General features: G+C 40.0%; 2 protein-coding genes across 2 annotated transcripts in view; one reads left to right on the top strand and one right to left on the bottom strand.

Annotated features, from left to right (window-relative positions):
• Positions 1–7,870: 7,870 nt before the first annotated feature.
• Positions 7,871–12,022, bottom strand: bola3 (bolA family member 3). Its single transcript, XM_034190550.1, has 4 exons — positions 11,891–12,022; positions 11,696–11,813; positions 9,031–9,119; positions 7,871–8,223 (listed from the first exon to the last, which is right to left on the bottom strand). Exons 1-4 carry the CDS (start codon positions 11,924–11,926, stop codon positions 8,158–8,160), a joined length of 309 nt encoding a protein of 102 aa, XP_034046441.1. The 5' UTR covers positions 11,927–12,022; the 3' UTR covers positions 7,871–8,157.
• A 4,348-nt stretch (positions 12,023–16,370) lies between these two features.
• LOC117528020 (polycystic kidney disease protein 1-like 2) overlaps positions 16,371–17,565 on the top strand; it is a 113,543-nt gene continuing 112,348 nt past the window's right edge. The window contains exon 1 of the mRNA XM_034190544.1: positions 16,371–17,129. Coding sequence (XP_034046435.1) covers positions 16,811–17,129 — 319 coding nt within the window. The 5' untranslated portion in view covers positions 16,371–16,810. The remainder of the gene's footprint in view (positions 17,130–17,565) is intronic.

The raw sequence follows: 17,565 nt of genomic DNA, 5'->3' as shown, positions 1-17,565 counted from the left end.
GAGCTCGTCATTGTCGCATTTTTCATTTCAGAGATGTTGATGCCACTTCTGCATAAAGTTAACATAAGGCTTCTTTTGAGCATAGTGAAGTTTTAAGTGGCATTTGTGAATATAACTATACTATAGTGCTTGACAAAGGTTTCCCAAAGTAGTCTCTTTCCCATGTAGATATATCAGCTACTGATGACTGACAGTTCTTGATGCAGTGCCATCTGAGGGATCAGAGATCACTAGTACACCCTTGTCTTTCATGCACTGAAATTGCTCCAGATTCCTTGAATTGTTTACTGATATTGTGCACTGCAGAGGGAGAAATACGTGTATCTCTTCCCATCTTTCTTTGAGGAACACTGTTTTAAACAATTCAATAATTCTCACATTTATTGATAAATGGGAGATCCCTGCCCATCTTTGCTTCTTAAACACTAAGCATTTCATAAATATTGCTTTTGTACCAAATCATGACTAAAATCACTTGTTCACATTACTTGAGTGAAATTCATTTATTTATTTTCTAAACCCACTTATTCAAATTAAGAGTACGAGTGTGAATGTTTTTCTTTGTTTTTAACCTCATTACTAGCACTAAATTGCCCCATCCCAACTTTTTTGAAGTGTTGTGAGATGTAGGAACGGATCTTTATTAACAAATGAAATAAAGCTGACCACACAAAAAATGAAGTATCTTGGGGTCATACTGTCTGCAATGCAACATGAGTCAAAGTACATGCAAAAATACAGTAGTGTTCAGAATAATAATAGTGCTATGTGACTAAAAAGATTAATCCAGGTTTTGAATGTATTTCTTATTGTTACATGAGAAACAAGGTACCGGTAGATTCAACATTCTCACAAATCCAACAAGACCAAGCATTCATGATATGCACACTCTTAAGGCTATGAAATTGGGCTATTAGTAAAAAAAAGTAGAAAAGGGGGTGTTCACAATAATAGTAGTGTGGCATTCAGTCAGTGAGTTTGTCAATTTTGTGGAACAAACAGGTGTGAATCAGGTGTCCCCTATTTAAGGATGAAGCCAGCACCTGTTGAACATGCTTTTCTCTTTGAAAGCCTGAGGTAAATGGGACTTCAAGACATTGTTCAGAAGAACAGCATAGTTTGATTAAAAGGTTGATTGGAGAGGGGAAAACTTATACGCAGGTGTAAAAAATTATAGGCTGTTGATCTACAATGATCTCAGATGTGTGGAAGAAAATGGAAAACAACCATCAAAATGGATAGAAGAATAACCAGAATGGCAAAGGCTCACCCATTGATCAGCTCCAGGATGATCAAAGACAGTCTGGAGTTACCTGTAAGTGCTGTGACAGTTAGAAGACGCCTGTGTGAAGCTAATTTATTTGCAAGAATCCCCGCAAAGTCCCTCTGTTAAATAAAAGACATGTGCAGAAGAGGTTACAATTTGCCAAAGAACACATCAACTGGCCTAAAGAGAAATGGAGGAATATTTTGTGGACTGATGAGAGTAAAATTGTTCTTTTTGGGTCCAAGGGCCGCAGACAGTTTGTGAGACGACCCCGAAACTCTGAATTCAAGCCACAGTTCACAGTGAAGACAGTGAAGCATGGTGGTGCAAGCATCATGATATGGGCATGTTTCTCCTACTTTGGAGTTGGGCCTATATATCGCATACCAGGTATCATGGATCAGTTTGGATATGTCAAAATACTTGAAGAGGTTATGTTGCCTTATGCTGAAGAGAACATGCCCTTGAAATGGGTGTTTTAACAAGACAATGACCCCAAGCACACTAGTAAACAAGCAAAATCTTGGTTCCAAACTAACAAAATTAATGCCTCACAGATGTGAATAAATCATGAAAAACTGTGGTTATACAACTAAATACTAGTTTAGTGATTCACAGGATTGCTAAAAAAGCAGTTTGAACATAACAGTTTTGAGTTTGTAGCGTCAACAGCAGATGCTACTATTATTGTGAACACCCCCTTTTCTACTTTTTTTACTAATAGCTCAATTTCATAGCCTTAAGAGTGTGCATATCATGAATACTTGGTCTTGTTGGATTTGTGAGAATCTACTGAATCTACTGGTACCTTGTTTCCCATGTAACAATAAGAAATATACTCAAAACCTGGATTAATCTTTTTAGTCACATAGCACTCCTATTCTGAACACTACTGTAACTGCAGGGGGCATGTGTGAGGTTCCCATTTTCCATGCCAGCCTAACTTTTTTTAGCTAACTGAAATAAGGATAACACATAATGTCGTCTTTAAGTTGATACCCAAATTAATTTAAACTCTTTCTTGGCATTTTGATTTTAGTGTTTTTGAATTTGCTTTTTTGCCAGGTTTTTGCTTAACTTTGTTTTTCAATGGATAATGACTGAAGGAGGAGAAGAAATGGATTTACTGGGCAGCTGTGGATGAACCATCTATGGTCTTGAACATTTTTTTTTTTTTTTTAAAGAAAAGCTGATGAATTTTGTCTACACGTCATGGTCAGCTTTGGTAAATTTATTTTTTGTGTTCCTACCAAGAGGTACACTCCAATGGTCCAAAATGAGACACACCCGAAAGAAAACGTTGCAGTTCCTTGACTGGATCAATCAACTCAATCAATCAACTTTTTTCTTGTATAGCGCCAAATCACAACAAACAGTTGCCCCAAGGCGCTCCACATTGCAAGGCAAGGCCATACAATAATTATGAAACACAGTCTACGTCTAAAGCAACATAACCAAGGGATGGTCCAGGGTCACCCGATCCAGCCCTAACTATAAGCCTTAGCGAAAAGGAAAGTTTTAAGCCTAATCTTAAAAGTAGAGAGGGTATCTGTCTCCCTGATCTGAATTGGGAGCTGGTTCCACAGGAGAGGAGCCTGAAAGCTGAAGGCTCTGCCTCCCATTCTACTCTTACAAACCCTAGGAACTACAAGTAAGCCCGCAGTCTGAGAGCGAAGCGCTCTAATGGGGTAATATGGTACTACGAGGTCCCTAAGATAAGATGGGACCTGATTATTCAAAACCTTATAAGTAAGAAGAAGAATTTTAAATTCTATTCTAGCATTAACAGGAAGCCAATGAAGGGAGGCCAACACGGGTGAGATATGCTCTCTCCTGCTAGTCCCCGTCAGTACTCTAGCTGCAGCATTCTGAACCAACTGAAGGCTTTTTAGGGAACTTTTAGGACAACCTGATAATAATGAATTACAATAGTCCAGCCTAGAGGAAATAAATGCATGAATTAGTTTTTCAGCATCACTCTGAGACAAGACCTTTCTGATTTTAGAGATATTGCGTAAATGCAAAAAGGCAGTCCTACATATTTGTTTAATATGCACTTTGAATGACATATCCTGATCAAAAATAACTCCAAGATTTCTCACAGTATTACTAGAGATCAGGGAAATGCCATCCAGAGTAACGATCTGGTTAGACACCATGCTTCTAAGATTTGTGGGGCCAAGTACAATAACTTCAGTTTTATCTGAGTTTAAAAGCAGGAAATTAGAGGTCATCCATGTCTTTATGTCTGTAAGACAATCCTGCAGTTTAGCTAATTGGTGTGTATCCTCTGGCTTCATGGATAGATAAAGCTGGGTATCATCTGCGTAACAATGAAAATTTAAGCAATACCGTCTAATAATACTGCCCAAGGGAAGCATGTATAAAGTGAATAAAATTGGTCCTAGCACAGAACCTTGTGGAACTCCATAATTAACTTTAGTCTGTGAGAAGATTCCCCATTTACATGAACAAACTGTAATCTATTAGACAAATATGATTCAAACCACCGCAGCGCAATGCCTTTAATACCTATGACATGCTCTAATCTCTGTAATAAAATTTTATGGTCAACAGTATCAAAAGCAGCACTGAGGTCCAACAGAACAAGCACAGAGATAAGTCCACTGTCCGAAGCCATAAGAAGATCATTTGTAACCTTCACTAATGCTGTTTCTGTACTATGATGAATTCTAAAACCTGACTGAAACTCTTCAAATAGACCATTCCTCTGCAGGTGATCAGTTAGCTGTTTTACAACTACCCTCTCAAGAATCTTTGAGAGAAAAGGAAGGTTGGAGATTGGCCTATAATTAGCTAAGATAGCTGGGTCAAGTGATGGCTTTTTAAGTAATGGTTTAATTACTGCCACCTTAAAGGCCTGTGGTACATAACCAACTAACAAAGATAGATTGATCATATTTAAGATTGAAGCATTAAATAATGGTAGGACTTCCTTGAGCAGCCTGGCAGGAATGGGGTCTAATAAGCATGTTGATGGTTTGGATGAAGTAACTAATGAAAATAACTCAGACAGAACAATCGGAGAGAAAGAGTCTAACCAAATACCGGCATCACTGAAAGCAGCCAAAGATAACAATACATCTTTGGGATGGTTATGAGTAATTTTTTCTCTAATAGTCAAAATTTTGTTAGCAAAGAAAGTCATGAAGTCATTACTAGTTAAAGTTAATGGAATACTCAGCTCAATAGAGCTCTGACTCTTTGTCAGCCTGGCTACAGTGCTGAAAAGAAACCTGGGGTTGTTCTTATTTTCTTCAATTAGTGATGAGTAGAAAGATGTCCTAGCTTCACGAAGGGCTTTCTTATAGAGCAACAAACTCTTTTTCCAGGCTAAGTGAAGATCTTCTAAATTAGTGAGACGCCATTTCCTCTCCAACTTACGGGTTATCAGCTTTAAGCTACGAGTTTGTGAGTTATACCACAGAGTCAGACACTTCTGATTTAAAGCTCTCTTTTTCAGAGGAGCTACAGCATCCAAAGTTGTCTTCAATGAGGATGTAAAACTATTGACAAGATACTCTAACTCCCTTACAGAGTTTACGTAGCTACTCTGCTCTGTGTTGGTATATGACATTAGAGAACATAAAGAAGGAATCATATCCTTAAACCTAGTTACAGCGCTTTCTGAAAGACTTCTAGTGTAATGAAACTTATTCCCCACTGCAGGGTAGTCCATCAGGGTAAATGTAAATGTTATTAAAAAATGATCAGACAAAAGGGAGTTTTCAGGGAATACTGTTAAGTCTTCTATTTCCATACCATAAGTCAGAACAAGATCTAAAATATGATTAAAGTGGTGGGTGGACTCATTTACTTTTTGAGCAAAGCCGATAGAGTCTAATAATAGATTAAATGCAGTGTTGAGGCTGTCATTCTCAGCATCTGTGTGGATGTTAAAATCGCCCACTATAATTATCTTATCTGAGCTAAGCACTAAGTCAGACAAAAGGTCTGAAAATTCACAGAGAAACTCACAGTAACGACCAGGTGGACGATAGATAATAACAAATAAAACTGTTTTTTGGGACTTCCAATTTGGATGGACAAGACTAAGAGACAAGCTTTCAAATGAATTAAAGCTCTGTCTAGGTTTTTGATTAATTAATAAGCTGGAATGGAAGATTGCTGCTAATCCTCCGCCCCGGCCCGTGCTACGAGCATTCTGACAGTTAGTGTGACTCGGGGGTGTTGACTCATTTAAACTAACATATTCATCCTGCTGTAACCAAGTTTCTGTTAGGCAGAATAAATCAATACGTTGATCAATTATTATATCATTTACCAACAGGGACTTAGAAGAAAGAGACCTAATGTTTAATAGACCACATTTAACTGTTTTAGTCTGTGGTGCAGTTGAAGGTGCTATATTATTTTTTCTTTTTGAATTTTTATGCTTAAATAGATTTTTGCTAGTTATTGGTGGTCTGGGAGCAGGCACCGTCTCTACGGGGATGGGGTAATAGGGGGATGGCAGGGGGAGAGAAGCTGCAGAGAGGTGTATAAGACCACAGCTCTGCCTCCTGGTCCCAACGCTAGACAGTCACAGTTTGGAGGATCCCAAAAAATTGGCCAGATTTCTAGAAATGAGAGCTACTCCCTCTAAAGTGGGATGGATGCCGTCTCTCCTAATAAGACCAGGTTTTCCCCAGAAGCTTTGCCAATTATCAATGAAGCCCACCTCATTTTTTGGACACCACTCAGACAGCCAGCAATTCAAGGAGAACATGCGGCTAAACATGTCACTCCCGGTCTGATTGGGGAGGGGCCCAGAGAAAACAACAGAGTCCGACATTGTTTTTGCAAAGTTACACACCGATTCAATGTTAATTTTAGTGACCTCCGATTGGCGTAACCAAGTGTCATTACTGCCGACGTGAATTACAATCTTACCAAATTTACGCTTAGCCTTAGCCAGCAATTTCAAATGTCCTTCGATGTCGCCTGCTCTGGTCCCCGGAAGACAATTGACAATGGTTGCTGGTGTCGCTAACTTCACATTTCTCAAAACAGAGTCGCCAATAACCAGAGTTTGATCCTCGGCGAGTGTATCGTCGAGTGGGGAAAAACGGTTAGAGATGTGAACGGGTTGACGGTGTACACGGGGCTTCTGTTTAGGGCTACGCTTCCTCCTCACAGTCACCCAGTCAGCCTGCCTTCCCGACTGCACGGGGTCTGCCAGGGGGGAACTAACGGCGGCTAAGCTACCTTGGTCCGCACCGACTACAGGGGCCTGGCTAGCTGTAGAATTTTCCACGGTGCGGAGCCGAGCCTCCAATTCGCCCAGCCTGGCCTCCAAAGCTACGAATAAGCTGCACTTATTACAAGTACCGTTACTGCTAAAAGAGGCCGAGGATGCTTGAAGTTAGCTCCAAAAAGAGCAGGTATCCATAGAAGCCCATGTTAAAATATCCAACTTTAGAGCAGAAATAAGCATGTTTATAGCCTGGTGCCAAAGAACAAAAAAAAAATTGTTTTGGTCTCGATAGCTAGATTCCCCTTTCATAACAACGGCACAGGGGGTCATTTTTTTCCTAACTCTTCAGTTCAAGACATTTTAAGCCATAAAGATATTCATAATTAGGGGCACGCCACTTTGACTCACATCTCGCTTGTCCATACCCACTCTGCACAGCACCGTCTCCTAAAAGAGCCATGCTACTCTTATAACATTTGGTAATGAGGGAAGTCTGGAATATATGTGATTTTTCATCATGCGACACTGCGTTTCCTTGAGGATAGCTATGAAGGCCAAGGTGTAAAATGCACGGCCCACCACTGCAATCACATGTGGTAATAAGCCAATTCAGCCTCTCAGTATGCGTGGTGTATGCTGGGCCAGGTCAAAGTTCACGACTACCTAAAACACACGACAAGGGCAGACAGCAACATAAATACTGAAGATTTTGACCTCTGGAAAGTCAATGTTTTGAAAGAATTCTGCAAAAAACAGGGCTACAAAATAGGTGGAGAGAACTTGTGGCCCTATCTTATGCACTACAAAACACCCCCGTAGTACTAACCAAAGAAGACGAACAGGAGGCCGTTCAGAAATACTACAAGTCTTTACTGATGTTTGAAGTTGATGGTTGTCAAATTTGCTGTGTCCACTTTTGCAACCCACGCATACTGTTGTGACAACCATCCACTGAACAATGTGGACCTGGCATGATGCTTTAGCACCGCTTAAAAATTTTAATTTAACTTTAAGGGCAAGATATAAATAGATCACACACTACTAGAGTAACGTGGCTTTGTTTACTAAAGTGGGTAACCGTGAACTTTGACCAGAATATTTGAGTTCACAACACATACGTGCTGATAATGCTGATTTGGCTTACTGTTGGAAATATTTTTTTTCTAGTTTGATTATGACAGACTTTTATCATAAAAATCTGACAAAAGTTTAAAAATGTGGTGAAACAACTGCTTTTTTGCAAAGCTTAGATTATCAATGCAATGACCTTACAGATGAAAGATTAATTTTCATGTCTGCAAGCCTAAAAGAGGTTAAAAATAAATTACAGTTACAGTGCAACAGATCCCCCCCCCAGCTCTGCTGAAATAAACTGTCTGTAATGATTTTCCTAATGATCACTACAGCGGTATTTCTTTGCAGGAACACTTAGCAGACCTGCATCGTGCTGAACTAACATGAACTATGAGGAGAATCCAACCTGGGAAAAACCCTGTGTGACTTGTCACCTTATTAAAGGAATATGAAACGTACATTGTGCGTATCTCAGCTTTCATGTAATAACCTCTGTGTACAAGAGGTTTCACTAAAGAAAGTACACATTCATTCTGTACAATTTTACATTCACTACACTGTTCACACAGCTGATGAAACTGTCACCGTCTTCACTTCTCTAATGCTTTGGAACGTCAGTGAATATTCGTAGTCCGTGCATTTGTTGAATCTCTTCTTTGAGTGCCTGTGGAGAAGAAAAATGCGGCAGTTATTGAGTAACACTAAGCAAAACAAGAAATATCTTTCAGACCAATGTCCTGATGATCTTTGCTACACTTTTTCAGCAAGATGCTTTCCATTTCCTAGCAGACAGATTTGGAAAACAAGCATGGAAATAAGTATCTGACCATCAGATCCAGGGAAATCATTCAATCCAGATCACTGCATATTATCTTAACTTCACATAGATTATCGCTTGACATAAGAGGATGTGAGAATCAGGCACATGACAGGAGACAGAGATCACAAAGTTCAACCCTGCAGTTCCTTACAAAGTGTAAGATATTCCAAGTCAATTGTTTTATGTATAATATGTGTGATGATAATAATTCTTTTCATGATCACTTAAACTGTTATTTTTACCAACTCATTTTGTCTATAAAATGCCAGAAAATAGAAATAAAATTGTTGTAATTTTCCAAAGCCCAAGGCAACGTTGTCAAGTGTCCTGTTTTGTCTGCTTCAGTCTAAAACTCAAACATGTCCATTTTACATTGCTTTAAAAGAGAGGAAAGGAACATATCCTCACTCCGGAGAGGTCGGGACCAAATTCTGGCATTTTTTCCATTATAAACCAGACTTAATTATTTGACCACAATATAAGGAAATTATTTTTCTGTCAAATAACTTACCAGTAAAATTACTAATCAAAGCACAAACATACAAGTGTAAGAGTCAGACATTTAATGACAAAAAGTTGTAGTACAGCCTGTATAATTTAAGCTTACTACACTGTGACACATGCAGTACACTGGGCTAAATGTTATATTACCTGATTGACTAACTGGTGTTGCTGAATGGTCCTTTTACCTTTGAACTCACTTGACTCTATGTGGATTTCATACATGGCACCACAGCCACCTAAAGCAGAACAGCATTACAAAAAAACAACAACAAAAAAACATTATCACTACACAAAGCCATCTAATCTTTGTGCAAAAACAAGTTTGAGTGTCCTACATCACATGGAACCTGGGTTTCATATATGTCTGAAATGCACATGGAACCTGGGTTTCATATATGTCTGAAATGAGATTCAGTTTAGGGCATGTTTTCTTGAGATGACAACTATCTCAGTAGGTCAGAAGATATAGGGGCATGAAGTTCACATCAATTTATTCTTGATTTAGCTTGAGGTTATCCTTGATTCCACTGACTATATCAGCAATTGTAAAGCGTTCCTTTAAGGTCCCATAAAAAACAGTTTGTCATCCCCACCCATATGCTGAAATAAGGCCCACATTAATTTTTATTTTTAATTGTTTATTTTGGCCAATTTCATTGACAGCAGTACAGCTGGTGCAAGAACGGGCACATGAGGAACTGATATTTTAATTTCCTCACTTGGTATGCAGGTGCTGTATGTGTCGTTTTTCAGGTTTGAAATGATGTTGGCAGCACGGTGCCTTAGTGGTTAGCACTGTTGCCTCACAGCAAGAAGGTTATGGGATCAAGTGCCACCTGTGGCCTTTCTGTGTGAAGTTTGCATGTTCTTGCTGTGTTTGCGTGGCTTCCTCACACATCTAAAGACATGCAGGTTAGGTGAACTGGAAACTTTAAAAATTGTCAAGTCTCCCTTGTAAAAGGGATCTCGATCTCAACGGGACTAACCTGGTTAAATAAAGGTTGCATTAAAATTGAAACATTGTAAGTACCTATTTCTAAGAAAGAAAAATCCACCCTCCCTCATCACTTTTTTTTCTGATGTCAAGGATGATAAACTAATGTTTGTTCTGTTTTTTTTTTTTGTTTTTTTTTTTTGTTTTTTTTTTTAAATGGGGCCTAAGACAAACGTACCTCCCACCTGTTGCTTTTATGCCACTTTCACACCGGGCGCGATCAGACGCTACAAATTTGCGGGGTCGCGTGGCGACGGAAGCGCCTCCTTCGCCCGGTGTGTCGCTCTGCTTGGGTGGACTTTCGCTGCGAAAATTCGCTCCAATGCGTCATCAAATAGAAGGAGCTTCCATTCCGCTCGGTGTCAAGTCATCATGGCGGACCTTGATCACACGGAGCGAGTTGTTGTGAAAAGCTCCCAATACAGAGAGTATCATTATTTGCTGCAGGAGCTGCGTCTGGATGACGGCCGCATTCAGTGGTCCTTCCACCTCTGCGGGACCCAGTTTGAGGACCTCCTGTCCCGTTCACGCGCGCACATGTAAACAATTAAAAAAAAAAAGAAACTCCGCTGCTTGCTGCAGCTGGCTCTTCCCCCCAAAAAACTCTGTCATAATTATGTTTAGAAACCAGTCACCATTTGTTTTATTATACATCTGTGTAGTTAATAAGTAAAATATTCTCCACAGACGATTCACTGGCGCACGCACGTAAAGGAAAAAAAAAAATAAGAAAGAAAGAAACTCTGCTGCTTGCTGCAGGGCTGCTCCTCGCTCTTTCCCAAAAAAACTCTGTCATAATTGTGTTTAGAAACCAGTCACCATTTGCTTTATTATACATCTGTGTAGTTAATAAGTAAAATAATCTCCACGGACGATTCACGTAAAATAAAAAGAGAAAGAAACTCCGCTCCCCGCTGCTGTGTTGCTGCTGCTCACTCCAAAAACTCCGTCATGATTGTGAAATAAAGGACAAAAGAGACATAAGTCCTGCTCACAGGCTGCTACCAGAGACAGGACATGTTCACATCTTCAGTCAAACTCCAGACATCTCCACATCACTACATATTCAGTCCCTGATTGGTCATCGTGGCGCGAAGAGACGAAAAAGTTCAGATTTTCCAACTTGGGGAGGAGGGCAACGCGATGTGATGCGACGCAATATCGCGCCACAAATGCGCAAAACGCTCAAAATCGCTTCACTTGCATCCATCGCGTCGCGCTGCGCGGTTTGGCGCCAAAACGCGTCCTTACATAGGATTACATGGCAACCTGTGGCTGCAGTCGCTCGTGTCGTGCCCGGTGTGAATGCGGCATTAGGGTTCATTGTTCTGTAAAATATAGCAAAACAGTAGCCTATCCCAGGACTGAAAATTCTTCTATTTTTTCCTAAATGGCCTGTACCAAAGCAAGACCCAACTAAGTTTTTAACTGATCCTTTAATTGTTCATTTTCCTGGTATTTTTATTATTATTATTATTTGTACTGACTTAAATAGTACAAATCCCAGTCATGTTCAGCATTTCCTTTTTTTTCTCTCTCCATGTGTAAAATGCAGACATGACAATCATCATAACCATAGATAATCAACAATATTTTGTAACTAGAGAAAGTGTGATTTCAAAACGTCATTTCCGCCATAAATACAGATTAATAGATTTTTCCTATTACATCATCACGTGACCTAGTTAGACGAATCAGAAGCGCTGCATCCAAATAGAACTGCTCCGTAATTTAAAAACACACTCCGACCTTCACGGACTTTGTTGGATCCGGTGAAACAGACACGAGCCTTGAAAGAACTGACAGATGCAGTCGTACCTGAAATGTCCACAACTTTGAGGGACGAAGCTAAAGGAAACTTCTCCTTGAGTTTGTTTGTGATGCGGAGCTCCCCGTCTGTCTTCGTGCACAGTCTCTGCTGTGCACACAAGACAACCTGGGGACACAAAACGATCACACACACACACCGCCCCGACAACAAACTAATGCAACACAGCATTTACATCGTCTTACTGTGTTACTGCGAAGAATCCGAAACGCTGGAATCATAGTGACGAAGATGTGGTTACGTAAAAAATGTCACTTTTGACCGGAGACGAGTCATACTCAGGTTCTTCTTCCTTGCTCCGTCATACAGGTGGTGGCAAACAGGCTTTGGACGCATTACCGCCACCTACTGTATTGGAATGTGGGCCAGAATCAACCAGAAAGAACAAATTGGAGGATTTCAACCATTTTTCAATCACATTAGCTGCCTGTTGAATTTTTCTCATAACATGCGTAACATTCCTTCCCCTTTTCCACGAGAGAGAGACCCGTGACAGCCTGTAAAACTTTTATACAACTGTCTGGATGCTGCACGTTGCATGGGACATTATAGACATGCAACCTGACAGAAGCCCTCATTCTACACATTTCAGTTAGCAATCTAGAATTTTGCTGTATTTCATTAGTATGGTTAACCCTTTCATGCATGAATTATGAGAACCTCATTCAAGAATTTTTTTCCAAGGTGTTTTTATTTCTCTTTAGGCATGAAATTAACTGTGCAATTGTAATTTTTCTTGTGTACATATTTTTCACAGAGTTACAAACATGTCCACTCAGCTGGACACCATGCGTTTGATCTTTGATCCACAGAAATTTGTATTCAACAAAACAGTAACAGAAATGATATATTGTGTGAAAACTATGAACAATCATTAATTTACATCATAATAACAAACACCAAATGATTTACCCCCAAAAATTTAACATCAGACCAGCTTTATCAAGGACAGCAAAGTTTGTACATGTATTGCAGTTGAAATATAGCCCATGATGCATGGCATCCAATTTAATGGACATGTGATTAATTGCAAATTTCTCCCAATACAAAATAAACATCTGCAAATTTTAACAGTTATATTAATTCTTAGATGTTACTTGATGCTAGCATATATGATGATACTTGATGCTAACTTAGATGATACTTGATGCTAGCTGTTAGAGGTGGGCGATACCGGGAATTTTGGTATTGATCCGATACCAAGTAAATACAGGCCCAGTAGCACCGATATCCATACTGATACCTTTTCATATTTAAGCTTCATAGATCCAAAGGATCCAAAAGACCTAGGATAGAATTTTGCCATACATTATACATGACAACAAAATACTTTATTATCGCAATCAACATTTTTGTTTAAAAAAATATCACTCAACACAACTTAAAATCTCCTGAGGTAGAGGTCTGACAAACCACAATACAAGGGTGCACTGCTCCGTGTTGTGTGACACAGCGCAGCACTGCTCTTACAGACAGAGAGCAGACTTTGATGAATCTGTGTGCGTGCGGGAGAGAAAAAAAGCTTGAGTATCGATCTTTTTACACAAGGATCGCTCAATATCAATACCAGCATTGGTATTGATATTATCAATATTAGGATTGATCCGCCCACCTCTACTAGCCCACCTCCCACCCACCTCTACTACCAAACATGTTTGGTAGTGGGCATCATTTGGGACAGCTCCTGGACATGATGGAGAGGGAACTACAAAAATGTAAACATTGGTTTGATTTAAATAAGTTATTGCTTCATTTGGGTAAAACCAAGTGTATTATATTTGGAAATAAGCCCAGGAACTTAAGTAGAAATTTATTATTGAATGATGTCGAAACTGAAATGGTAACTGAAACTAAGTTTCTTGGTGTTTTTATCAATGACAAACTAAGCTGGAAAACTCATATAAATTATGTTAAATCCAAAATCTCAAACGTCATTGCGATTTTGTACAAAGTACAAAACTTTCTCCCCCAGCATTCGTTGGTTATGTTGTACGAGGTCTGTCCATAAAGTATAGGTCCTTTTTATTTTTTTCAAAAACTATATGGATTTCATTCATATGTTTTTACGTCAGACATGCTTGAACCCTCGTGCGCATGCGTGAGTTTTTCCATGCCTGTCGGTGACGTCATTCGCCTGTGAGCACTCCTTGTGGGAGGAGTCGTCCAGCCCCTCGTCGGAATTCCTTTGTCTGAGAAGTTGCTGAGAGACTGGCGCTTTGTTTGATCAAAATTTTTTTCTAAACCTGTGAGACACATCGAAGTGGACATGGTTCGAAAAATTAAGCTGGTTTTCAGTGAAAATTTTAACAGCTGATGAGAGATTTTGAGGTGATTCTGTCGCTTTAAGGACTTTTCACGGTGCGAGACGTCGCGCAGCACTCTCAGGCGGCGTCATCAGCCTGTTTCAAGCTTAAAACCTCCACATTTCAGGCTCTGTTGATCCAGGACGTCGTGAGAGAACAGAGATGTTTCAGAAGAAGTCGGTTTCAGCATTTTATCCGGATATTCCACTGTTAAAGGAGATTTTTTTAATGAAAGACGTGCGGGCGGATTGCAGCGTCGGCTCGCAGCCGCCGCGACGCTCCATCACAGGAAAAACACCTCTGCTGGAAGCCTTAAGGACAAGTTGGAACATCTCCAGCTGATAAACAATTTCTCATATACTCACTCCACTGAAAGCCATCAAAAGCCAACTGGATTTTAACAAATGGTTATCAACACGGAGGTGTTTTTCCTGTGCCGCCGCACCGCGTCAGCTGCGTCCCGACGCGTGGACCCGTCCGCACGTCTTTCATTAAAAAAATCTCCTTTAACAGGGGAATATCTGGATAAAATGCTGAAACCGACTTCTTCTGAAACGTCTCTGTTCTCTCACGACGTCCTGGATCAACAGAGCCTGAAATGTGGAGGTTTTAAGCTTGAAACAGGCTGATGACGCTGCCTGAGAGCGCTGCGCGACGTCTCGCACCGTGAAAAGTCCTTAAAGCGACAGAATCACCTCAAAATCTCTCATCAGCTGTTAAAATTTTCACTGAAAACCAGCTTAATTTTTCGAACCATGTCCACTTCGATGTGTCTCACAGGTTTAGAAAAACGTTTGATCAAACAAAGCGCCAGTCTCTCAGCAACTTCTCAGACAAGGAATTCCGACGAGGCGCTGGACGACTCCTCCCACAAGGAGTGCTCACAGGCGAATGACGTCACCGACAGGCGTGGAAAAACTCACGCATGCGCACGAGGGTGCAAGCATGTATGACGTAAAAACATATGAATGAAATCCATATAGTTTTTGAAAAAAATAAAAAGGACCTATACTTTATGGACAGCCCTCGTATCATTCTTTGCTTGTTCCATATATGACTTACTGCATTGAGGTATGAGGAAATACATATAAAACACATATAAATCAATATTTCTGTTACAAAAGAAAGCTGTAAGAGTTATAAGTAAAAAACTATATCGGGAGCCAACAAATCCACTGTTTGCTTGTTTGCACATTTTGAAATGTTGGGACTTGGTTGATTATTTCATGATACAGTTGATGTATAAAGTTAATAATGAACTATTGCCTCAACATGTCCAGGGATTGTTTAGACTGAGGGATTCCTGTTATCTGAAAGGAAATTCAGTATTTGACTGCTTAAAGTATCTTACAACTATAAAAAGTCAGTTATCTGTTAAAGGGGTTAAAATCTGTAATGACTGCCCTGATAGTATTAAATTATCTGGTACTTTGGCTGGCCTGAAAAAATCTTGTAAAAATAACAAAATTGCTTGTTTTCGTTCTGTTCTTCTGTTTAATCTGTGCATCATACTGTTAATCTTTCTGCTATGTTTGGATGGTTGGCGTATTAATCTACAAAACCTTTGCTCGTCTTCGTCTTTTTCCTTGTTGTACTTGTTGTTATGAGTGCATATATATGTATGTGTATGTGGCAACTCGTGATAGGGGTGGGCATTCATAAGCCATTGCTTCAGCCCACACCCTTTTGGCTGCACACAACTGGGAAATTGTTTTTTTTTTAAATTGTCTGAGGTTTTGTTTGCTTTTGTTTTTCTTTGTTTGGTCTTGGGAGAGATTTCTTTAAGTTTTTGTGTGCGTGTGCCAAATAAAAATTAAAAAATAAAATAAAATTATATAAAATTTACAAGATATTCCTTGAGCATTCAGCATTTCTGGCTTCCTGTTGGCCATCTTGGTTTTGCATTAAAAATGCACTTACCATCACTTGCCATTAGGTGGCAATGTATGGGATGGTGCGCAAGTGTTAACTGTGTTTGCTGATATGCAACTATAACAACAAAACCCATGCATATACAAAAGAACAGCTTTTGAATAGCTGTCCACTGTAGTGACCACTATGTATGAAAGGGTTAAAACATATGGTCACCCCACTGAGTCTGGTTTGCTTGAGGTTTCTTCCTATAATCAAAAAATGCCTGAAAGAGTTCTTCCTTCCCACCATCATCAGTGCACTTGCTCATGCGGTGGGTAAGGCTTAAACCTTGCTCATGTGTCAGATCTTGAGGTGACCTATGTTGTGGTTTGGCAATTGGCACTGTGGGTGAAATTGAATTGATTTGAATAGAATTTGGTGTAAATTCTAAGAAAGCAGTAGGTTGCGAGGCACATGTTGGTCCACTGTCTCAATGACAATATGAAATCAGAAATAGAGTCAGTCATACATTAAAGTGTCCCACAATGGATTGATGCTGCAGTTTTGACAAGGATCACATGACCTCATATTGTTTCAGCCGGTAATTTCACTGTTCCACATCAATCTCAGTAACAACAGGCTAATGGGACAGCTAAGGCCATGTGGCTTTAAGTACAACAAGCTTTCAAAACTCACATGGACACTTTCATGGCAGGAAGAGGCCTAAATAAAATGCTTATCTGTCTCTGCAGGCTGTGGGCTGTGTTCTCTCAGTGCCTTTGACTCCACGCCGAAGCTTTGTTTTTGTACAAGAGTTATGGGCACAACACAAAGCTGACCTGTCAAGAAGATCTCAGAGGTAATCCTACAGTGTTTTTTATCATTTAGTTTGGTGACGTCAGTGCCCTTTAAAAACATGCTGTTACTGCAGCGGGTGCACTCCCAGACATGGACACAACCACTTTGCCTGTACTCACTTTGATGCTTCTCTTACTCAGCAGAAGTTATTCTGCTGAGGAACATGCAGAGGGTCTACCCTGCCCAGAATATCAGCAAGGATTGGATGACTCTTGTTATGAATTTGTTGGTCTGCAGCGACCCTTTCTCAGTGCCCAGGGCTGGTGTGAGAAAGGTGGAGGGCACCTTGCTTTTATCCTGAATGATGAAACGCAGCAGTTTCTTCAGAGGCACTTGAAGCCAGAGATGGACTGGTGGCTCGGGTTGGCGCCCGCCTCTCCAAATCTCACACTCGACTCTGCTACTGATGGTGAGAGGGTCTGCAAACAACAGACTTTAAACAGATTTAATGTATATTTAATGTCTGTCGAGGCTGGTTTCTGCTGGAGAAGTTCTATAATAGATCAGTAAATCTCTTAATGGTCTTTCCATTGCTAAAACCTTTTGCATGAAGAAAAAGAGAGAGCAATTTCTGTGTGTGTGTGTGTGTGTGTGTGTGTGTGTGTGTGTGTGTGTGTGTGTGTGTGTGTGTGTGTGTGTGTGTGTGTGCCTCAGTGGGTGAATGTGAGGCATCAATGTAAAGCAATGTAAAGTTCTAAGAAATACAGTCCATTGGCTATTTGTTAACATGGTGGTAACAGCTGTAAACTGCACAGCAAAATCGCTGGTGTTACATTAACACCAGAAAGTGTCTATATGCATCTATTTTCAATGTTATATTAACACTTTTCTATTGTTAACCATGA

The sequence above is a fragment of the Thalassophryne amazonica genome, chromosome 2 (genome assembly GCF_902500255.1).
Source record: "Thalassophryne amazonica chromosome 2, fThaAma1.1, whole genome shotgun sequence".
Classification (NCBI taxonomy): Eukaryota; Metazoa; Chordata; class Actinopteri; order Batrachoidiformes; family Batrachoididae; genus Thalassophryne; species Thalassophryne amazonica.
The sequence above is the reverse complement of the archived record's forward strand: the minus strand, read 5'-3'. Positions and strand labels throughout refer to the sequence as shown.